The 25000-nt window shown below is 45.7% G+C and overlaps 2 protein-coding genes across 3 annotated transcripts in view; both read right to left on the bottom strand.

Moving 5' to 3' along the window:
• znhit6 (zinc finger HIT-type containing 6) overlaps positions 1–15179 on the bottom strand; it is a 21543-nt gene extending 6364 nt beyond the window's left edge. Inside the window, exons 1-8 of the mRNA XM_060894310.1 lie at positions 15001–15179; positions 14593–14658; positions 14257–14363; positions 14064–14152; positions 12497–12600; positions 2149–2214; positions 1937–2017; positions 330–410 (exon numbers count right to left, since the gene is read on the bottom strand). Of these exons, the coding sequence (XP_060750293.1) occupies positions 330–410; positions 1937–2017; positions 2149–2214; positions 12497–12600; positions 14064–14152; positions 14257–14363; positions 14593–14658; positions 15001–15092 (686 nt within the window). The 5' untranslated portion in view covers positions 15093–15179. The remainder of the gene's footprint in view (positions 1–329; positions 411–1936; positions 2018–2148; positions 2215–12496; positions 12601–14063; positions 14153–14256; positions 14364–14592; positions 14659–15000) is intronic.
• Positions 15180–18691: 3512 nt separating this feature from the next.
• Positions 18692–25000, bottom strand: part of LOC132862069 (collagen alpha-1(XXIV) chain) — a 74581-nt gene continuing 68272 nt past the window's right edge. For both annotated transcript variants that reach the window (XM_060893912.1, XM_060893911.1), the window contains exons 54-60: positions 24902–24937; positions 24691–24717; positions 23172–23231; positions 22639–22807; positions 22289–22398; positions 21975–22193; positions 18692–21777 (exon numbers count right to left, since the gene is read on the bottom strand). In XM_060893912.1, coding sequence (XP_060749895.1) covers positions 21628–21777; positions 21975–22193; positions 22289–22398; positions 22639–22807; positions 23172–23231; positions 24691–24717; positions 24902–24937 — 771 coding nt within the window. In that variant the 3' untranslated portion in view covers positions 18692–21627. The remainder of the gene's footprint in view (positions 21778–21974; positions 22194–22288; positions 22399–22638; positions 22808–23171; positions 23232–24690; positions 24718–24901; positions 24938–25000) is intronic.

Raw genomic sequence — 25000 nt, 5'->3', positions numbered from 1 at the left:
TCGTATAAAGAAGTTCGGTTTGATCGCAGTCGTAAACTCCGCCCAGTGGGCGGAGTTTACGACTGCGATCAAACCGAACTTCTTTATACGATGTCTATTTATTTCCCCGACGTCTGCTAGACTCGCGGTGAGCTAAAAACACCCGGGACGATCTAGACGGTGTCTCTGACTCGGTATCCTGAAACGTGCGATGACGTGACGAGCTGCTGCTGTCCGTCACGTTTACAGTCAGACTCCTTTGTGTTTGTATGGAGCGTCACAGAGCGCGAAGGCAGGCGAGAAATAAATCATTACAGATGTAATTTCCGGATGAATCCGGACAGACTTACTTCAGAGAGTTTGGTTTCCTTTGCTCCGCCTTCATAAACACGCCGATCTGATCGAGCGGAGAGACGACGTACGTCTTCAAGCTGCAAAATAAGAAAACAAAAACAAATCAAGACATAAATACATCGATTGTGTACAAGCCTGATCACGGACGGTGATCGTTCAGGAGCCGACGCCGGAGCCGCGTGATTACAGCTTTAGGAACACGGCTTTTAGGAGCACGTGTGTACGACGGACCGAGGTCGAGGGTACGGGACGGGACCTGCGTGGAGAACGAGGCTTAAAATAACCAGCGAGCTCAGAATAATAAGAGACTCGACTGTTCTCGTGCCAGAGCAAAGGAAAACACAGCCGCCGCGTTGGTGTAAAGAGAACATTTCAACCAAAAACCGAATGTTCAGCCACCAAAATACGTCTGGTGCTTTGGGAATGGAGCTCCAGCCCTAGTGATGATAGGAAGAACCGAACGCCTGGAGACACAGAGCTAACATCTGGTGCTGGTCTGGGACTCATTTTCTACATCGGAGCAAAGTTTTGGGGTCACTTCATATCACCATCGCGCTCCAGGAGGAGGGACGAAGAGAAAGGAAGAAAAAGAACAAGGGAAAAAAGAAAGAGACTGATAAGAGAACGTGTCTATAATAAACAACAAACTAGTAAACTTATTACATCATGTGAGCGAACGGAGGGAAGAACAACAGAACAGAGACCACGGAGACAGACGGATGGAGTGAGAGATGAAGACGAGCAGGACTGATGTTCTTCCTCATCACTTCTCCTCTCCTCCGTCAGCCTCGGCTTCACCCGTCTGTCTTCAATTACATCCCTCTCTCCGTCCGTCTGTCCGTCCTGGACGCCCTTCTCATCACCGGGCGTTTCCAGCCAGAGCCCTTGGTGGTCAGGTGGAACGCTGTGGAGCACTGCTGAGGGTACGGTATGTGCGCTGTGCTCTCTCTCGCTCCACGTTATGTAACGAGCACCCAGAGAGAACATTAATAGAAAGTTTGCGGTTTGGACTGGAACGCATTGTTCGAGCTAATGGCTTCTGCAGCAGCGCTAACCCCGTCTCTGAGCTATATTTGTCTCTCTTTCCATCGCTTTGTTATGAGGACATCATCAATCGCACGGAGGACTGAACACACATGCACAGGAGTGATGACAGAGATGTGCACTGCCTTCGTCCAAAATGTCTTTTTTTCCCCCCCAGTTCTGTGGTTTAACCGAAGGGGGTTCGTAGCTGTAGCTAAATCGAGAACAGACGAGGATCAGAAATGTCCTTTGTGAACTAAAAATGTAGCTTGAGATTAAAAAACGCAAAGCGTGAGATCACAAGATGACAATAAAACCTTCCCGATGTTGAACCCCGAGCTGAAAAACCCAACGTATCGCTGCACGTGACAGGCAGACGTTCATACATCACAACATATAACAGCCAATCAGCTTGGAATATGCAAATGAGTTCCATGCAAATGAGTTCCTGTGTTATTTTTTGTGTATCATTGGTTCTCCACATCAACCTGTCGCTGCGTTATCGCAATTTAACCTAAAAAAGCAAAAACAAACGTGTGACTTTAGCCGCTTTGTTGAGTCGCATTTTTTAGGATCTTACTTCTGCCTTTTGACCGGATCCGATTCAGTCGGGTGGATGTAATCGCTCAGGATCTTCTCCAGAACTCGGTCTTCTGGAACTCTGAGGAGAAAGAAAAGAGCAAAGCAACAACTGTAGTACACTCGTAGTGCAGATCAGCTAGAAAAGTGTAAAGGTGATGTACAGACATGATGACAGATCAGAGTGGGAAAGGGTCAGAGGTCATGTGGTACCTGGTGGTGTACTCCGCACTGCTCTGAGGGAAGACCAGCTTCAGCTGCCAGTACAGCTTCCTCTCTCTGAAGGACATAAGGAGGGACACTGACTCGTCTGATCGCTTAAACAAATAACGTACAATTAAAATCCGGAATCTGAGGGACTTTTTACACCTGGTCACTTCATGTGTGTTCTGTGATCTGATATCTACCCGATGGTAAAAAGACCAGGTCTAAATGCACCCTGAAACGTTTCAGAGACAGATATAAATCCGACAGTACAAACCCCTTCAGGAGGTGGTCTGGGACGTGTTTCAGATGAAACTGGACAGGTGTAAATGAATGTGGTTGTTCAAGTCACATACGTCAGCACTAAACTCCTCCCAAACAGGAAGTACGTCACTCAGGTGATCTTTCACCCAGGCGTCTCGTCGGGTCTTAAAACGCGCTGCTGCTGCCAGCGAAAATGCAGCAAACAGTAAACGCTGTTTTTTTGTAACATAACCATCGTAACCAGTTTTTTCATCTTCTTTTTGATCGCATTCTGAAAACCACACACACCAAAGTGTGTTCTGTTTCAATTACCTCGGAAATGAGGTAAAATATATTAGCATTTTGGGCGGGAGTAGAAAGATCGGATCGATATCCGATTGGCCGAGACACGTTTATGTGGTCTAATGTAAACAGTACAGTTTTAACAAATCAGATAGCTATCGGATCAGAGACAACACGTGAAGTGACCGGGTGTAAAAATCCCCACAAATCTAGTTTTTCATAATGTTTACAAAACCAAGTCTAATGTCTTTAAAATGAAAAAAATATTCATTTAAAAATAAAGTGCACCGTTTCAGCATCAGATCAACTTTCCTGCCAACTCTACTTCCTCTACTACCATGAATGAACTACAGCCAAACCTCACTGGTCCACCGTCATGTTGAGAAACGAAGACTAGGTCGGATTTTTGGCCATTACGTAAACCTGTGGTTCGAGTGACGTCAGGGCCGGACGGAGAACGTACACAAACAACCACAACACCACCACCGTGAGGAATGAAACCTCCACGCTGAGACGCAGGAACTCTGCGGCTGGTGAGATATTTGAGATGTGTTTAGTTCTTATTTGATGTATTTCTGTTATTCCTGTAAGAACCCGTGGTCGTGTGCCGCATGCTGTTCTCACAGAAGGTCAGCGATATTTTTAACGATGGCCCGTAATGGGAGAAAAAATAAACTCGAACATGAGCGATCAGGATTCGCTGTTAGCTCCGAAAACAGGACCACAACAAAAAAAGGTGGAGACGAAGCTGGAGTGCAGGACTAAAGTGCCGCCGCATCGCTCGGCTGCACCTCTATCGGGGAGTAGAATTGCATTGTGGGTAACTTTGGGACCACAGCGATCGTTTATATACAGTAAAAACCCAGGCACGTGTTAATTCGAGTGGTTCAGAGCGATACTGCAGCATTCCTCTGACTTGCCCACACACCGTATCCTAGTGTAACCTCTCCTTCTTTAAAACGTTGTCTAGATGTTCTGGGGATTGAAACCTGGAGCGTTTGGTGATCACTGTGGTATTAGGGTAAGAGTAAGAGACGTCAGGTGCTGTTAGAGGAACATGGTGTGGAAACAGTGACCATGTTAAGTGTCTGTTAGGTCCATAGGCCCACCCAGTGTACCTGCTCCTGAAGGACACGCTAACTGCATCCTGCATCTACATCTTAAGATCAACAACAAGCTCCCAAAGCAGTCAGAGATGAAACAGGTTCTAACACCTGGGACTCTGTGTTTAGACTAAAAACATGCACCAAGTGAATAAATATAAAAGTAAAAGCAGCTACAGGAACAGTTCTGGAAACAGATTGGAGATTTTTAGATCAAACGTCGAATGGGCAGGGATTCCCCCTGTGGACGTGTGAAGGTATTCCAGCATTCCTCTGGGATTTATGAGTGTGTTCAGGCTTGGCTGTGACTCCAGGGTAAAGGTGTGTGAGTGTGTGTTGGAGCTGAGCCTTCTCACCGAGTTCAAACTGCATTGTTCTGAGCCGCCGTCGAATGGAAACTATGTTTCTTTCCCCCCTCTTCGAACGGAAAAAAGAGGTTTGGCAGAAAGACGCTGGCGGGCGTCGTAGGGCCAGGTGAGGACGCACAGCCACTCCATCACTCAAATATTCGCAGGGTTGAAATGAAAGGCCGAACGTTAGGTATGTTATGGGTGTAGACTTCAGAAAATAACAGCAAAGCTTCCAGACATTAAAGATTCCGGAGCCGTTTTTCCTCGGAGGGACGTGAAAATATTAGTAAATCTACCCGTAATGCCATAATGAAGGGGGGGGGGGGGTGCTTTAAAGGGAGATAGCTTGGATTGTGAAAGTGTTTATTCTAGCACAGACTTATCCCTGAAACAGGAAGCTGGCAAGCAGGAAAAAACCCTCCAATAAAAACAGCTGTCTGATATGTGACTCAGAGCAACAAACATCAGGTTCATCATAAAATTTTCCATCCCATAACCGCAAACATGACACAATAACCGCAAAGAATGAGTATTTTATAGATTATGGGGTAATAGTGGGCGGGGCCACGTTTCTGCCTTAGGGTTGGTGAGCGCGAGAGCCCGATGTGCTTTATGACCGTTTTAAGGTCGCGAGTGTAGACTTAATGTCGAAGGAGGTGTGAAGTTCCTGTGATGGAAAAGGGAAGATGTCGACCGACAGCTTGACCACACCACGGCGACGGAGCGGTCGGTCCGAACGAGGGAACGACGGAGGACAGGTTCGCGTACCCTGTGATACAACAACGGCTCGGACATCAGTACCACAAAAATAACAACGTACGAATCTTTAATAAAGACGTTTATTATTAACAAATTCGTTAGCTAGCGAGTAAAATCTCCCGTGCTGTAGACCCGGGTCTATGGTTTGGTTGCCATGGAAACCCAAGCACCACTGCTAAAAATAAAGCGCTATCATGAAGTCAGCTAGATTCTTAAAAGCATTAATACACATCTAATAACTGTAAAGAGCTAGAAATGAGGGGGGCACGGTGGCTTAGTGGTTAGCACGTTCGCCTCACACCTCCAGGGTTGGGGGTTCGATTCCCACCTCCACCTTGTGTGTGTGGAGTTTGCATGTTCTCCCCGTGCCTCGGGGGTTTCCTCCGGGTACTCCGGTTTCCTCCCCCGGTCCAAAGACATGCATGGTAGGTTGATTGGCATCTCTGGAAAATTGTCCGTAGTGTGTGATTGTGTGAGTGAATGAGTGTGTGTGTGTGCCCTGTGATGGGTTGGCACTCCATCCAGGGTGTATCCTGCCTTGATGCCCGATGACGCCTGAGATAGGCACAGGCTCCCCGTGACCCGAGGTAGTTCGGATAAGCGGTAGAAGATGAGAGAGAGAGCTAGAAACATCCACGGTCCAACACTCCGTCCTTGTACACGATGTTTCTCTCTCTCTCTCTCTCTCTCTCTCTCCCTCTCTCTCTCTCTCTCTCTCTGCTGTGTGTATAACGAGGTTTAGTCACGGACGCTGAGAAAAGACAGAATGGTGAAGGTGAAATGAATAAACTGTGTAGCAGGAATGATCTCTGGCTAATCTTGTTCCTCCGACAAATACACAAAAAAGGAGAATCTTCTTCCAAAGCACTAGTCAGGCCTTGTGTGTGGGTTCGTGTGCACGTCCAAGAGACGAGGACGTCGTGATCCCGCTAAAGTACGCGCTGACTACAGAAGACAATCGTACACTGTATTAGTGCTGGACGCGATGCTCCGTAATCTCTTCCAAATCACACGGACACACCAAAAATCTCGTTATATAACTCCCACATACATAACAGTGCCAGTGTTACGTCACTTTTGGACAAGCGGATAACCTTTACAGCGGGTTACGGTATGAACGTTGAGGATAGCTACGCTAACGACACGTTACTTTCAGCTCACTTGTTCGGGGAAGTGAAGTGAGAGCTGAAGTTACACTCGGCTTCATTCTTCCTCACAAAAGGTTGGCGAGAAGAAAACAAGCCATGCTGTATTCCTGTTCTCGGAAAACAGATGTCTGACGAATCGGGGTGGAGTTTGTGCGAGTGCCACCATAAACTCCACCGTCTCAATGCAACTGAACGGTGACCATGGTGGTGTACAGTAACAACAGCCTGAACACAACAAGCTGCAGATCAGAATCAGATCTTGCTGCATTTGAGCTTTAGAGAGAGAAGAAAGTATTCAGCCAAACATCATTACGATAAGTAAAGGTGCTTTAAGGTGCTCCAGTGGAGTCCGAACTGGATATATCGAGTCTTAGACGGCATAAATGTTGGGACAGACACGGATCCTAAAAACACGGAGATGAAACAGGCTCACAAGTTCCTCGGCATGTTCGACTGGAGTGAGAATAAAGAGCAGGGAGATGATTTAAAGCTGCTGGCATCTTTGTCCCTGTAAAACTCTCCGTCTCTCAGTTATCAATGTGTAATCTTCCTGCTGAGTGTGTGCATGATCACAAGGCAGCTCCGTCTCGACTCCCGAGCGACGAACAGGGGTGGTGGTGGTGGTAGTGGTGGTGGTGGGGGAGACGGAGACGCACACCAAACAGTCAACGTTGTTTAGCGAAGAGAATAAAAAATGCCTGGGCTTGTAGGAAAAGAGATCATTGGCTTTTTTTTTCCTCTTCACTGGAACTCGAGCCCTGTTCCAACATGACAACGTCCTTGTGCACAAAGCTACCGAGCTCCATCATGACACGGTGTGGAGGTGAAGGTTGGAATGGAAGGTCTCGAGTGTCCTGCACAGAGCCCTGACTCTGACTCAACCCCTACTGAACACCTTTGGGATGAACTTAGGACACCGAAAGCAATTTATTAAAGCAACGATAAAGGAAGTGAGGGTTTAAGTCTGGACGACATGTTTATGTAGTTAACCTCAGTGTGCTAGAAGGTCTGCTTCTGTGCCCTAGCAGAACTGATGCACCGAAGCAAGTTATTGTGGTCGGGTTCGCACAAGCAGGGAACGTCTGACTTTTGACCTGTTGTCATGACAACATTAGGACACGCCTACATTTCTTCCGCTTTCTCAGATCAAAACAGCAGTTCAGACCAAATGCAAGTCAAATTTTGCCCAGAAGAAAGAAAGAGCGACTCACTGAAAAGTTAAAGGACACTGAAAAAAAAAAAACTGGTCGTTTTCCAACTAGGTGAACGTTTAGAACCCGTGAGCCAACAGAGAAAAAGTGTCTCGAAGAAAAGGAGGGGTTTGTGCTAACATTCCGTTTCTGTTGCTAAGATTTTCTTGCTAGCGTCTCGTGAAGACACACGTTTCCTTTCTCGTTCTCGGTGTGCTAGCAGACCCTAACCTGGACTGAGCACAAAAGGTGAGAGATGCCATACTACACAATCCAACATGACAACACACTAAACACTGCGATGGTTCTTTAAAATAAAGCAGAAAGCAAGAGATTCTCCAAAGGCCTCTGAAACACAACACAACAAACCTTAAGCAGAAGTCCGAAAAAAAGAGAGAGCAAGAAAGAGAAATAATGAGAGATTACGTGTAGAAAGCATCTGCAGCCACTGTGCAGCTCACATCTGCTTTTTATATAATGTACTCAGTACATTGTGAAACTGCTTCCTGACTGCTGCGAGCCACCCTACACCACCACCACCCCCCCCTCTCTCCCTCAGTCTCTCTCTCTCTCTCTCTCTCTCACAACTGAAAAGATCATTTAGTGCTCAGCATGAAGAGGAGCTTCACCTGAGAACATTAGCGGTGATGACTGTTAGCACATTCCGGATCTGGGAAAAGTGGTTTTGAGCTCCACATGCCAGAGCTATTTTGGGACGACTCTTAGGAAAATGATGAACAGAAGAGCTTCTTGAAAAATTTTTTTTGGAAGCCTTTGTTTGTGTTATCCGATAGCACGTGTCCCTGTGCTGGTGTGGTTACGGCTGCCCTTTGACTCATTCCTGGTTTCTCAAAAGTTCACATTGTGGGGCTTTGTGCCACATGACACCACCAGGTTCCTGAAAACTAGACGCAAGAGTTCAGGGCTATAAAAGTAAACTAGGGGTTGATTTTTATCGGCGTTCGACTTCAGGACCTCGGTGTCGAGGCCAAAAGTCAAGAGTTGTTACAGTAAAGTTTAAGAGGAACCTGGCAGCATTTCTCAGAAACGTCAGCCATGAACAAGCTTCCACCATTCCTACATATGAGCCCAGTTATACCAGATACCATGATGATCATCTGGACAGTCCAGTTACAGGCCAACAGGACGGTGGTACCAGAATCCAAAGGGCAGAGGACGGAGGTATAAAAAGTGAAGTCGGACCAGAGGTTGAGGAGAAAGTTTTGCATTGTTTTACCAAAACATGTAATAATGGAGAGGACAAGTGAAGAGGATGACAAGATACAATTCACAGGAATGGTTAGACCTGATGTGGGAAAACGAGAAGGAGGTCAGACAACAGCTGGATGGATCAAAGACCAGAGGACGGAATCTGTTAGCAGAAACCGAAAGGGAAGTCAGACCAGATGTTGAGAGAACAGCTGCACCAAAAGTCAAGAGCAAAGCTGGCGAGAGCAGGAACACAAGACGAGTCAAGAGTCGCAATGAAACATTCATACCGTAGTCCAGGGGTCTGGTCTACAGAAGTCGAGAGAACAGGCATGAAAGAGTGGAGAGGACGGTCAGGTCAGAAGACCTTCTCTAAAGGTAAAGCTGATTGCGCTTTAGCAGCTCGGTGCTCAACACTTTCCAGACGTTCTCCGACACTCGTCTTTGACAGCTGGTTTGCTTGCGTTTCTGATTTAAAGCAACTGGATTAAAAACTTTCTATAAGGACAAATTAGTGGACAGTTACGTCATCAGAACCACATTGTTCTCAGCATCGTGGATCAGGTTCACGCTGGCTCATAACCCCATCCAGATACCTTCATGGAACATTTAAGTCTGAACCCCGTACGTGTGAGAGTGTTATTAGCTACAAGAAGTTCAGACTGAAGTGTGTGTGTGTGTGTGTGTGTGTGTGTGTGTGTGACATCACTGGTGTGTCTCCAGCTGTGCATCACTCCCTGCTGAGCATCTGTGGGTCTGTCTGCGTTCCACAACAACTTTATTTAACACACACACTAACAAAAACATTCCGTCTCACACACACACACACACACACACACACACACAACCGTCGAGACTCACACTTTCAGACATGAATGCAGTCTTTGTGTTTTATCCTTTGCTGCACTTGTTTGATGAGGTGTGGAGTGTTTTCCATTTCTACGGCCACACTGACGAACAACTTCCAGTCAGAGTCACACAGAATCCAGAAGCTTCCACAGGTTCAACAATCCACAACTACACAATGCAACAAAAAAAACACTCAAACTGAAGAACTGCACAACTTAATGTTCTGGAAATCGGAAAATTCCAGAAAAGTGACATGACATACGGCTAAGTACAGTGACCCGTACTCAGAATTAGTTCTCTGCGTTTAACCCATCCAAAGTGCACACACACAGCAGTGAACACACACACACAGCAGTGAACACACACACACAGCAGTGAACACACACACACACACACAGCAGTGAACACACACACACACACACAGCAGTGAACACACACACACACACACAGCAGTGAACACACACACACACAGCAGTGAACACACACACACACACACACACACACAGCAGTGAACACACACACACACACAGCAGTGAACACACACACTCACAGCAGTGAACACACACACTCACAGCAGTGAACACACACACTCACAGCAGTGAACACACACACACAGCAGTGAACACACACACACAGCAGTGAACACACACACACAGCAGTGAACACACACACACACACACAGCAGTGAACACACACACACACACACAGCAGTGAACACACACACACACACACACAGCAGTGAACACACACACACACACAGCAGTGAACACACACACACACAGCAGTGAACACACACACACACACAGCAGTGAACACACACACACACACAGCAGTGAACACACACACACACACAGCAGTGAACACACACACACACACAGCAGTGAACACACACACACACACAGCAGTGAACACACACACACACAGCAGTGAACACACACACACACAGCAGTGAACACACACACACACACACACACACACACAGCAGTGAACACACACACAGCAGTGAACACACACACACAGCAGTGAACACACACACACAGCAGTGAACACACACACACACACACACACACAGCAGTGAACACACACACACACACAGCAGTGAACACACACACACACACACAGCAGTGAACACACACACACACACAGCAGTGAACACACACACACACACAGCAGTGAACACACACACACACACACACACACACACACACACACACACACACACACACACACACACACACACACACACACACACACACACAGCAGTGAACACACACAGCAGTGAACACACACAGCAGTGAACACACACAGCAGTGAACACACACAGCAGTGAACACACACAGCAGTGAACACACACACACACACACAGCAGTGAACACACACACACACACAGCAGTGAACACACACACACACACACAGCAGTGAACACACACACACACACACACACACACACACACACAGCAGTGAACACACACAGCAGTGAACACACACAGCAGTGAACACACAGCAGTGAACACACAGCAGTGAACACACACACACACACACAGCAGTGAACACACACACACACACACAGCAGTGAACACACACACACACAGCAGTGAACACACACACACACACACACAGCAGTGAACACACACACACACACACACACACACACACAGCAGTGAACACACACACACACACACACACACAGCAGTGAACACACACACACACACACACACACAGCAGTGAACACACACACACACACACACACACAGCAGTGAACACACACACACACACACACACACACACAGCAGTGAACACACACACACAGCAGTGAACACACACACACATACATGTGAACACACACCCGGAGCAGTGGACAGCTATTTATGCTGCGGCGACCGGGGAGCAGTCGGGGGGGGTTCGGTGCCTTGCTCAAGGGCACCTCAGTCGTGGTATTGCCCGAGACTCGAACCCACAACCTTATGGTTAGGAGTCAGACTCTCTAACCATTAGGCTGCGACTTCCCCAGAATGTAATATTCTAACATTCTGTAACATTCTCCAAACGCTCCAGAAATATATGTTACAAAATTCCCAATATTCAGACATTGTTGTGGAATTCTAACATTTTACAGCTCAGCTTTCCTAAAGTTCATGTTAAAGTTGTAGAGCTTCATAACACTGCAGCAAGAACGTGTTATTCTAACACTCTGTAAGTAAAAACTCTCAAACTGTTCAACACTCCAGAACCTGATAGAACACGGCTAGAACACGACTAGAACACGACTAGAACACGGCTAGAACACGGCTAGAACACGCTTTTGGTATTCTAACGTTGTACAAATTGTCAAAGTTCTGGAATTCCAGAGTTTGGTCTTCACAGTAACATGATCTAACTTTTTCTATAACGTTCCTGTGTACGTTGCTTTGCTCTTCCACTCAAACTTTAAAACTTCCCACATTTAACAACATTCCAGCACCCGATGCCCCAGCACCCTAGCACGGACGTTAGGCCTGGGGTATTTAGACCCACCACAGACAGAGTGGTGCTGTAGGTTTCCTGCTGTGAAGATCTCCTGCTCTGAGACACAGCGATTCAGGAGCTTCTCCCATCCGGGTGTGGACTCGCTCAGACAGCTGAGGAGGTTCCTCGGTGTGCGGAGAAGTTAGAGCGCGAGATCCGGAGTGCAGAAGGTGTTTAAGCTTCTAAACAAGAGCGCCACCGTGTGATCCCAGTCTGAATCTCTTCCTTTCTTTTTCTTTCTCCTCAAGTCAGTTATTAACAGAAACAACAGCTCATTTAGCAGCAATGTGAAGAATCAGGACACACAAAGTGGCTCATCATCAGTGACCTGCTTCACTCGTTTCAGCATCTCGCTGCTAGAAAATCATCCTCGCCGAGTCAAAGGTTTATAAAACGAAACCCTTCGTCCTGAGTGAGACGAGTGAGACGAGTGTCCTCTCGTGTCCTCTCGTGTCCTCTCGTGTCCACCATGAACCCAGATCCAAGTTCAGAGACTTCACAACATTAAATAAATATAATAATAGTTTAACTGTAAATTTCTGTGATGTTAGAGGAGCATTTTGTAATATTATATTATTATCTTTTATTTTATCTAAAAAACAAAAGAGAGAATGTAATGTTTGGTGTTGATTGGTGAATGTGTACAGGTGTGGGCGGGGCTTCATATCTTTCAGCTAAACGAGTGTGAGACGTCGTACTGTTTGTTGTAGATGGACGTGTTCTCTCTGCGCCGACTGAAGGACTTCGGCAAGATCTTCAGATTCACCTTCGCTGCCTTCGCGTTCCTCAACAACAACATCGCCTGAACAACAGGGGGAGAATCTGTTAATGTTACACACACACACACACACACACACACACACACACACACACACACACCCCGTACACTAACACACACACACACCCCGTACACTAACACATACACACACACACACCCCGTACACTAACACACACACACACACACACCCCGTACACTAACACACACACACACACACACACACCCCGTACACTAACACATACACACACACACACCCCGTACACTAACACACACACACCCCGTACACTAACACACACACACACCCCGTACACTAACACACACACACACACACCCCGTACACTAACACACACACCCCCCGTACACTAACACACACACACACACCCCGTACACTAACACACACACACACACACACGCCGTACACTAACACACACACACACACACCCCGTACACTAACACACACACACACAGTACACTAACACACACACACAGTACACTAACACACACACACACAGTACACTAACACACACACACACACACAGTACACTAACACACACACACACACACAGTACACTAACACACACACACCCCGTACACTAACACACACACACACACACACGCCGTACACTAACACACACACACACCCCGTACACTAACACACACACACACACAGTACACTAACACACACACACACACCCCGTACACTAACACACACACACCCCGTACACTAACACACACACACCCCGTACACTAACACACACACACCCCGTACACTAACACACACACACCCCGTACACTAACACACACACACCCCGTACACTAACACACACACACCCCGTACACTAACACACACACACCCCGTACACTAACACACACACACCCCGTACACTAACACACACACACCCCGTACACTAACACACACACACCCCGTACACTAACACACACACACCCCGTACACTAACACACACACACCCCGTACACTAACACACACACACCCCGTACACTAACACACACACACACACACCCCGTACACTAACACATACACACACACACCCCGTACACTAACACATACACACACACACCCCGTACACTAACACATACACACACACACCCCGTACACTAACACATACACACACACACCCCGTACACTAACACATACACACACACACCCCGTACACTAACACATACACACACACACCCCGTACACTAACACACACACACCCCGTACACTAACACATACACACACACACCCCGTACACTAACACACACACACACACCCCGTACACTAACACACACAATGATACAGTAAAACAGACTGCACTGCACAGACACACATCTGCACGCACACATACTAAATAAAGCACACACACTTACACAAACACACAAACATGCAAACACATGCACAAAGATACATATATTATTGTGTGTTTACTAAAGCACATTCGTACACACACACACAGAAATACACACGTATACACACACACACTTACACCATAACTGTGGCGTGCTCGAGTGTGTAACATTGTGTCCCTGTTGGGTCTTTCAGCAACGCGTCCCGTCTCCTCCAGAAACCTGTAATCTAAACAAACACGACGTCTTAACATTAACATGCGCTAAATGTTAATATGGATCCTGTTGTGATGAACATGGAGCTGGTGCAAGTGTGTGAAGGTGTGAAGTCACCACTGAGCATATGGAGGTCGCCGAAGCGAGACAGAGGGACGAAGGCGGTGCGATCCCGAACGCCGCTGCATCCTGACTGGAGCTTGTGCTGCTTCACACACGACAGACTACAGCAAGCACACAGGGACATTTATTTCAGTACAAATCCTTCACATCCTCACAATCCTCACTTAACCTACATGAGTTTATCTGGTCTGGTTGTGCTTTAGATCAGACTAAAGGCTACTTCTTAACGGTAAATTAAAACGGTTAGTAAAAATCATGTTGTGTGTAACTTGTACAGAAATGCTGATGGATCAGTGTTGTGTTCTCTGGGACGGTGTTATGGGTCGTGACCTGCAGGAGCACTTCAGACAGCCGGGACAGCAGTATTTGGCCTCCTGGACTTCACACACGTCACAGCTGTAAAGTCAAAGCCCAACACAAGCAGCACATCAGTGACATGTTTCAGTTTGTTTGATAGTTAACGCATCACAGATTCCTCCATCAGTATTATATTAATCACTAATGCTCAGGGATTGGCTGCTGCATGCACGAGCACGTCTCTGATTGGCCAGTCAAAGCGTCAGACGTCACCATAGCAACCAGAGGACAGTTACAAACCTAAACCACGTGTTTAACATTAAAGTCACAGTATTTTAACAGCACGTGATTTATATCGCGTCTTACAGGACGTAACACGTGTAAAAGTCAGAGATAAACACGTGATCACTCAAACCTCACGTTTTTGTTTTTTTTTTTTACCTCGACAGAGATATTTTCCTCTTCTGTCCTCTCTGCTCCTCTTCCGCGTCCATGTCGAGCTTGTTCTGTAACAACGCCATCGTGTCGAACATTTATTAACCAACAAAACACCACTAGTCAATTTATTCACTGTAAACCGTACAGAGCTGCGTTGACTTCCGCCACACGTGCAACGACGACTGCCGTATTCCGGTTCGCAGCGACAGTTTACGACATGTCGTAAATGTTATTGAATAACTTTGTATAATATAATTTAATTTTAATCTAATCTAATCTAATATAATATAATATAATATAATATAATATAATAAATCTAATCTAATCTAATCTAATATAATATAATATAATATAATATAATATAATAAATCTAATCTAATATAATCTAATCTAATCTAATATAATATAATATAATATAATATAATAAATCTAATCTAATATAATCTAATCTAATATAATATAATATAATATAATATAATATAATATAATTATACTTGTTTGTATAAGCTGAACATCCAACCAAATAAATTTGTCTTTTTTTTATTTTTATTTTTTTTAGCTTTTTTATGCAGGCAGGTAGCATGAGCGCTAACCACTGAGCCTAAACCACAACCCCTATAGACCAACATTTATTTTAGCTTTTTAAAGTGACTAATTCTCACTCATGTAGATCTGTTGAGATACATTCTAAGTTCAACACTTGATAAAGTATATAACTGGCTAGTGTTCATGTTTTGATTTGTTCATTGTAACTAGTAGCACTTTAATTGGTAGTAGTAGTAATACTAGTTAACTAGTTATCTATGTTCAGTAATAATAATATCCACTAAGAGCCTATATAACTTCTTTAAAATCAAGCTAATCCATGGTAACTGGCTTTAATGGAACTGGTGCAATTCTGTTTTATTTCTTAGACGCTCAAAACCGGTTCTGAAGCAGGTGAAAACCTGGCCAGCAGGAGCCACCTCTGCTCTTCAGGACTGCTTTGAGTGCACTGACTGGAATATCTTCAGGGAGGCTGCAACCAACGGCGACTCTGTCAACTTGGAGGAGTACGCGTCATCAGTGACCAGTTACATCGGCAAGTGCATTGATGACGTGACCATCTCCAAGACCATCACTACACGCTCCAACCAGAAGCCGTGGATGACTGCTAATGTGCGTGCTCTGCTGAGGACTAGAGACCTAGTCTTCAGAACAGGGGACAGGGCGGCCCTAAGAACAGCAAGGGCCAAACTGTCCCGAGCCATCAGAGAGGCAAAGCGCGCACACGCCCAGACAATCCACAGCCACTTCCAGGACAGCGGAGACACCCGGCGCATGTGGCAGGGCATACAGGCGATCACTAACTACAAGACAGCTTCACCTGCTTGTGATAGCGACGCCTCCCTCACAGACGCGTTGAACGATTTCTACGCTCGGTTCGAGGTACAGAACAACGTAACGCTGAGGAAGTCCATCCCTCCCCCCGACGAACAGGTACTCTGTCTATCCACGGCCGACGTGAGGAAATCTCTATGCAGAGTTAACCCACGGAAGGCTGCCGGACCAGACAACATTCCTGGCAGGGTGCTCAGAGAATGTGCAGAACAGCTAGTGGATGTCTTTACGGACATCTTCAACATTTCCCTGAGCAGCGCCGTTGTTCCTACGTGCCTCAAAACTACCACCATCGTTCCTGTCCCAAAGAAGTCTATAGTGTCCTGCCTCAATGACTATCGTCCCGTTGCACTCACACCCATAGTTATGAAGTGCTTCGAGAAGCTCGTCATGAGGCACATCAAGACCCAGCTACCACCCTCACTGGACCCCCTACAGTTCGCGTATCGTCCAAACCGCTCCACAGACGATGCCATTGCCACAGCTCTCCACTTAGCCCTCACCCACCTGGACAATAAAGACACTTATGTACGAATGCTGTTCATAGACTTTAGTTCAGCATTCAATACAATCATCCCTCAGCACCTGATTGGGAAGCTGAGCCTGCTGGGACTAAACACCTCCCTCTGCAACTGGATCCTGGACTTCCTGACTGGGAGACCTCAGTCAGTCCGGATCGGGAACAGCATCTCCAGCACCACCACACTGAACACTGGAGCTCCTCAAGGCTGTGTGCTCAGTCCACTGCTGTTCACTCTGCTGACTCACGACTGTGCAGCAACGCACAGATCGAATCATATCATCAAGTTCGCCGATGACACGACCGTGGTGGGTCTCATCAGCAAGAACGACGAGTCAGCATACAGGGAGGAGGTGCAACAACTAACTGCCTGGTGTAGAGCCAACAACCTTTCTCTGAATGTGGATAAAACTAAAGAGATGGTTGTGGACTTCAGGAGAGCACAGAGTGACTACTCTCCGCTGAACATCGACGGATCATCTGTAGAGATCGTCAAGAGCACCAAATTTCTTGGTGTTCATCTAGCGGAGAACTTCACCTGGTCACTCAACACCAGCGCCATCACCAGGAAAGCCCAGCAGCGTCTCTACTTCCTACGAAGGCTGAGAAAGGCACATCTCCCCCCCCCCATCCTGACCATGTTCTACAGAGGGACCATTGAGAGCATCCTGAGCAGCTGTATCACTGTCTGGTTTGGGAACTGCACCATCTCAGATCGCAAGACCCTGCAGCGGATAGTGAGGACAGCGGAGAAGATCATTGGGGTCTCTCTTCCCTCTATCACAGACACTTACACCACACGCTGCATCCGCAAAGCCAACAGCATTGTGGATGACCCCACACACCCCTCACACACACTCTTCACCCTCCTGCCATCTGGAAAAAGGTACCGAAGCATTCGGGCCCTCACGACCAGACTGTGTAACAGTTTCTTCCCACAAGCCATCAGACTTCTCAATAACTGAACTGTACTGCACTGAGCACAACATACACACACATCATCTGTATGGACTGCCCAGGCAGGACTGCACAGACCTACACAAAACACACACACTGACACATCATACTGTTTACATGCTGCTTACAATCCAGCAAACTGTTTACATGCTGTTTTGCACACCTTTCCTGCTGTTTTTGCACAAACTGTCCCAACATTTCAGCCGTTTTTGCACATATTGTACAATATCTCAGCCATTTCGCACATACTATATAATATTTCAGTCATTTGCTCGTTTTTTTTGCACAATTCTATATATTATCCCAAGGACCTGCTGCTAAGAAACTGTGTTCATTCTAATGTTACTGCACGAAATATTGTTTGAACATTCAGTATTCACATACAGTATTAACACTGGTCGGTCGGCGCTGTTTCTGTTACTGTTTACTATTTATTGTCTTTTGTGTACTGCATTTTTTGTACTTTTTGTATTGTCTTGTAACTTTGTGTCTGCACTGTCTCTTGTCCTGCACTGTCTTGTCCTGCACTGTCTTTTGTCCTGCACTGTCTTGTCTGTCTTGTTTGTCTTGTCCTGCACTGTTTGCACCAGGTTGCACAGTTGCACTTTATGTGGCTAAGACTACTTACAAGTCTTTAGCCCTGTCTTTGTTTTATGTAGCACCTTGATCCTGGAGAAACGTTGTCTCATTTCACTGTGTACTGTAACAGCTATATATGGTTGAAATGACAATAAAAGCTTCTTGACTCTTGACTTGACTTGACTTGAGAAGGTTGGAGGCTCGGGATCGATCAGTTAGCATGGACAGCTAGATCAAATTAAAAAAAAGAAACAACTCTGAGATTAAAACCAGTTTATTTGATATCAAACATATCTAACATTTACATGGTGTCGTTTTACAAGGTGAATGTTCCCGTCGATGCGTCCTAATATACAGTAAGTTAAACGTGTGAATCTGGCTTTTTTTAGCTGCCAGAGTGTGACAATACATCACCAACCTGTGAGCCACCTGTGTGTGTGTGTGTGTGTGTGTGTGTGTGTGTGTGTGTGTTTACACACAGAAATACAAACTCTATATAAATAATCATTTGGATTAAATGCTTAATTAGCCAGATCTCTGACAAAGATATTATAATTTACTTGAGTACAGCAATTTTACCAAAGAAAAAAAGATAAATAAACCAACATAATATTGTCAAAATATACATAAGGAAAAAAAAAGTGACTGATTAACTAGCTGTGTGAAACGCAGCACCAGAGACAAGGATCTTGGACCCTTACAGAGAAGTCCCACGGCCTTCATATAAGCAGGTTGCGTCACACACACATGTACTTGTACAATAATGTACAATATATTTCATTATGAAACTGCTTCATGACATGCAGGGAGACTTTTCTGTAAGGGTAAGCCTTCTTTCATGAAAAAAGTAAATAAAGCCTATAAAACACAACACATCAACATCAAACATAATCGTATAAATTATATTGTATTGTAAAGACAGTATTTCAAATAAAGTACTCTTTAAGGGACTAGACGCAGCCGGTACGTGTAAAAATCGCCTCGGCATCACGAGCGGCCATCTTGGAAGGCGGTGCGGGAAGGAGGTAGGTGCCGTCTGACTAGGCTTCGGTTCAGTTTGTATAAAAAGCGATTGTTGATCTCTAACGTTCCGTCCATAAGCTATTGCACTCTTAGAACCAAGGACTTGTGTTGCGGTGTTTCCTCAGTCCTGCTCTGTTAGTCCCAATGCACTCCTCATTCACCTCATCAACAACAAACCTCTCACTGGGTTTAAACAGGTGCTAGCATCTGAGTTAGCCAGAGGGCCTCGTATAAACACAGGATAACATAAAATACACAGGATGTCACGTAGATGCCCTGAAAGTTCAGAAACATCACTGTCTTAACTGTCACTACTGTGACCTATGACATGGCTAGCTAATATCCTGCTTGCTAATCACGTAACACATTAGTGCTCGCTAATCAAACACACATGACTGCTACCAAAATATTGGCTCATTAAATATTCTTAAATACAATTATTTAAACAAATTTTCTTTATTTAACTGGAGATTTTATATTTTTATATTTCTGGAAAGGTAGATATATATATATATGTAATAATATTGAATTTTCGACCCAATTCTTTTGCTGTTGTGATGTAATTTTGATGTTTTCCTTATGTAAGTTAATAACACGTCCGAAAGAAAATTCATCACTGTCAGATGTATCGTCTTTGAATCGTTCACTCAACGTGTGCTCACTTTGTCCCAAGAAAAAAAATTAATGCCTGCTTAATTTTTAGCCTTAAGGCCTCATTAGCTAACTTTCTGCTTAGCCGCTGCATTTCTTAGTTGCCTAGCAACAAATTTATGACTTTAAGTCTTATAAATTGAGTCCTAATCTATAAAAAACCTGTGGCTAAACTTACCGAGATGCTGTTTTCTCTTTAAGTTTGAGTGCTTTTTATAAATCGGTTGTAAGTGAAGATTTATATTGTCAAAACAAGGAAAAGTGCACGACCAGCATGCTGCTTCCTGACATTTTAATACTTCACTACTGTGGTCTAGAGCAAATTTTGAGAAATGGACTGAAAAATTAAGTACAGACGAAACATAAAAACAGTGTCTGGATTCTAGCTTTTGGCTAAAAACTTGGCTAATTTGACTCGTCTGCTCTAAGCTAAATGTAGCTAAGCTGGTGTGTGAATGCAGGAAATGAACTGAACTGTGAAGGCAGGAGGACCTGCTAAACAAGACACTTGATGCTACACTGTACATGTAATCCTGACTGGCCAATATTAAACATTAACGCTCGCAGTTCTGCAGCGAAGCAACACTTTTAATCTGAAGTGGGTTACAGGATTGTCTTCACTTTCCTGAACGTGAAACTCGAGAATGCTCCGTGTTTGTAGCCTTCCTCAAATCAAACAGAAGGCTAATAGTGATATTGAGCAGGGTTCATGCTAACAGTCAGGTCTGGAAGATAACGGCTAAACCGCTAATCACGATTATTCTGCTCGGTTTCGGAATCATCGTAGTTATTTACCCTTTAAGAACAGTTTTGTTGCACTTGGCAAATACATCCTGACTGATCAGCAGTGTATGAGGTGAAAGAGGAACCTGAAAGCTAATATCTAACATTAGATAGTTAGCTAACTTTAGCTACTTTTAGCTAAACTCACCCCATGCTTTATTTGTTGAGAAGAAAAATCACATTTGTGATGTAAATACAATGAAATGTGCTTCTTTTATAATAGTATGGTATGTTGGCCATCTGAGTATCGGCACTTGATCCTTGATCAGCGTCTCACAAGCTCTTTACAGGTGAAACTGGACTCGATCTTGTTTTTATGCCTGATTCGGATCTTTAATACCTAAAAAACTGAGCATTTTTAAACTGTTTATTAGATTCTGGATTTAATTATTTCTTCAAAATATCCAAAAATTGGCACATTTTCAAACATTTGACCCAGAACCAACACCAGTTCTGACACCCAGCCTGTGACTCGGTTAACTCCAGAACCGTATTCAACACACGGAAAAACCTCCACGCTCCACATGAGCGAGCTGCTTCATTCCAGCTCGCTTTCTTCTTTAGTTTAAACACATTGGTTTCCCTGTATGGGTCAGGCTTTAAGACCCATGGGAATCCTCGATGGCGTGGCGGCAGCACAGCGCTCTGTGGCGACTCCGCTTTGCAGGCAGCCATTTTGAAACGAGAGTCCTTCAGTTGTTTCACAGGTTAGAGGAGGAGGAGGAGGAGGAAGTGGCTCACAGGAAGCAGACGTTTCCAACCTCCAGGTGGCGCTGTTCAGGCCCTGCGCTCTGGGGCTGGAAACCCTGCACGTCTACGACAGGGAGCAGCGTCGGGTCCTGAGTGTGCAGCAGGAAGTTAGAGCTGTGCCAGCGGCCGTCACGTACCTGCACACAGTCGCAACAGACACAAGATCAGATCTGACTTTCACGCTTCGATCTGTCACATGAGGAAGTCACTATATCCTTGTTGTCATGGTAATGGTCAATTCTGTCTCTCTCTTTCTGTCTCTCTCACACAAACACTCTCTGTATGTCTCACTCTCTCTGTCATTGCCCGTATCTCTCTTTTTGCTCTCTCTCACCCCACAGTGGTCCTGGAGCATGTGTTGGTAAAGTATGGAGCTCCTCTCGAGCACTTGACCGTTCCAGCCGTAGAAACGCACGTTGCCAGGTGTCTGGATGGAGGCTGAGGTGGAGGAGGTGTCTGGCTCGCTGTAGCAGTGGAGTGAGATGGACTGAGTGGCTTCAACGCTCAGCAAGTGCAGAAACTTCATCTGGACCTTACTGACCCCCATCTCCACCTGCAGGAACATGGAGGAACGCCGTGGCTCGTACACATGACAGTGTGTCGAGTGTGTGTGCGTGTGTGTGTGTGTGTGAGTGAGTGTGAGGGTACCTTATCTTTAGCAAGGGGGTAAAGGCAGGTCTGGCCTCCAGCTGTGAAGTTACAGAACACCTGGATGGCGTCAGACGAGCAGCCGAGGTTTGGGTCGATCCAGAACATTCCTGAGTTAGAAAATACCGTTCATTAAAAAAACGAATAACGATCACAATGACCCCACCTGGCCACGCCCCTATTACCGTTGTCTACAATTGTGCAGCGTATCATGTGACCAAGAAACTGCAAAAAGCCGAAATGATCTGAAATGATCCTCTGATCTGAAGAACACGTCCAGTTCTATCTATAATTCTGACTTTTACAAAGCACTGACACTGGAGACTCCTTCATTAATATACGCCTCTCACCGTCGGCCATCTTGAGGCTGCAGTCCAGCAGGTCTTTGCAGAAGCGGGCGGGGTTTTCCCGAGTCCCTGCTGGGGTCCTGATGTCAGAGAAGACGGTGCTCAGGTAGTGCAGAGTCCTGAGGACCTCAGCTTTCTGCTCAGACACGGATGCCTCGGTGTTCTGGTAGCTCTGAGAGAGAGAGAGAGAGAGAGAGAGAGAGAGAGAGAGAGAGAGAGAGAGAGAGAGAGAGAGGGAGAGATAGCGAGAGGGAGAGAGAGAGAGAGAAAGAAAGAGAGAGAGAGAGAGAGAGAGAGAGGGAGAGAGAGAGGGAGAGAGAGAGAGAGAGAGAGAGAGAGAGAGGGAGAGAGAGAGGGAGGGAGAGAGAGAGAGGGAGGGAGAGAGAGAGAGGGAGAGAGAAAGAGGGAAGGAGAGAGAGAGAGGGAGCAAGAAGTTTACAGTTTCTGAGAGCCTAATTGAACCCTTTCAGCTGCGGTAGACGAACCTGTGTGTGTGTGTGTGTGTGTGTGTGTGTTGGTAGTGGTGGTGGCGGTACCTCATGCACTTGTGCTGATTGGGCGGCAGTCAGCCTGGCTCCTCCCACTAACACACGTCTCTGTAATCACAACCCAGTCAAACACACTGACCTTAGATCAGATCAGAACCACATTAAAGCTGAAGTCTTTACATGAACATCAGTTAGAGACGCTCTCACATCCTCAGACCACTCGCTTAAAACGAATGTCAGTTAGAGACGCTCTCACATCCTCAGACCACTCGCTTAAAACGAATGTCAGTTAGAGACGCTCTCACATCCTCAGACCACTCGCTTAAAACGAATGTCAGTTAGAGACGCTCTCACATCCTCAGACCACTCGCTTAAAACGAATGTCAGTTAGAGACGCTCTCACATCCTCAGACCACTCGCTTAAAACGAATGTCAGTTAGAGACGCTCTCACATCCTCAGACCACTCGCTTAAAACGAATGTCAGTTAGAGACGCTCTCACATCCTCAGACCACTCGCTTAAAACGAATGTCAGTTAGAGACGCTCTCACATCCTCAGACCACTCGCTTAAAACGAATGTCAGTTAGAGACGCTCTCACATCCTCAGACCACTCGCTTAAAACGAATGTCAGTTAGAGACGCTCTCACATCCTCAGACCACTCGCTTAAAACGAATGTCAGTTAGAGACGCTCTCACATCCTCAGACCACTCGCTTAAAACGAATGTCAGTTAGAGACGCTCTCACATCCTCAGACCACTCGCTTAAAACGAATGTCAGTTAGAGACGCTCTCACATCCTCAGACCACTCGCTTAAAACGAATGTCAGTTAGAGACGCTCTCACATCCTCAGACCACTCGCTTAAAACGAATGTCAGTTAGAGACGCTCTCACATCCTCAGACCACTCGCTTAAAACGAATGTCAGTTAGAGACGCTCTCACATCCTCAGACCACTCGCTTAATTATCCGTTTGTTTGTTATTATGCTGCTGAGATACAGTACGAGTTACAGCAGAATTCTGGATGTTTAAACATCTCACGCTGAAGTTTTCCCAGAAATCACTGCAACCTGTCCTGCTAGGGATCTGAGGTGACTCACATGACATTCTGTATATATGCACTTTATATCTGGTGTGTGTGTGTGTGATTGTGTGTGTGTGTGATTGTGTGTGTGTTGTGCTGAGGGCATTTGTCAGAATTGCTGGATATTCCAGTATATCAGTACAGTTACATCCTGTCACACACACACACACACACACACACACACACACACACACACACACACTCTCTCTCCTTCCAGAAAAAACTGTGACTCAACTTCTTAAGCACAAACACACCAAAGGTCTAAAAGGTGCAGTGGCTACATGCTAGCCTTCACATCCTCCATCCAAAGAGAACTGATTACTAGTGATGACTAACACACTACTACACTAGTCCCGTAAACCCAGAACAAGACAACAAACAAGTGCAGTTTAGAAGGTCTTCATCATGGAGGTGTATCAGGACGACTCTACGCTGTTAGTTCATCAAAAAACTAGCATGTGGTTTGGGAAAGCAGTTCTCTTACCGATGGACCTGGAGCTCCTGGAGGCCCCTAAACACAAAGAAACAGCAAGACCTGATTTAGCCGAGCTGTGTTGCAGAACGAGACTGTAAACACCTTCATGTACTGACGTTTAGGAGCTACAAGAGGTTTTAGACATAAATATGTATAATGTTGTATAATAAAAGTAAACAGAATGGAGTTTAAAGGTGGTGCTGGATCACCACCCACTTACCCTCAGTCCAGGTCTACCAGGTGGCCCCTGGGGTCCCTTTAATACAAAGTGAACAAGTTAATTCAACAACGTACGTCTTTACCTGGAGACACCGGAGAC

The sequence above is a fragment of the Tachysurus vachellii genome, chromosome 19 (genome assembly GCF_030014155.1).
Source record: "Tachysurus vachellii isolate PV-2020 chromosome 19, HZAU_Pvac_v1, whole genome shotgun sequence".
NCBI lineage: Eukaryota > Metazoa > Chordata > Actinopteri > Siluriformes > Bagridae > Tachysurus > Tachysurus vachellii.
This window is presented reverse-complemented; position numbering and strand designations above follow the sequence as displayed.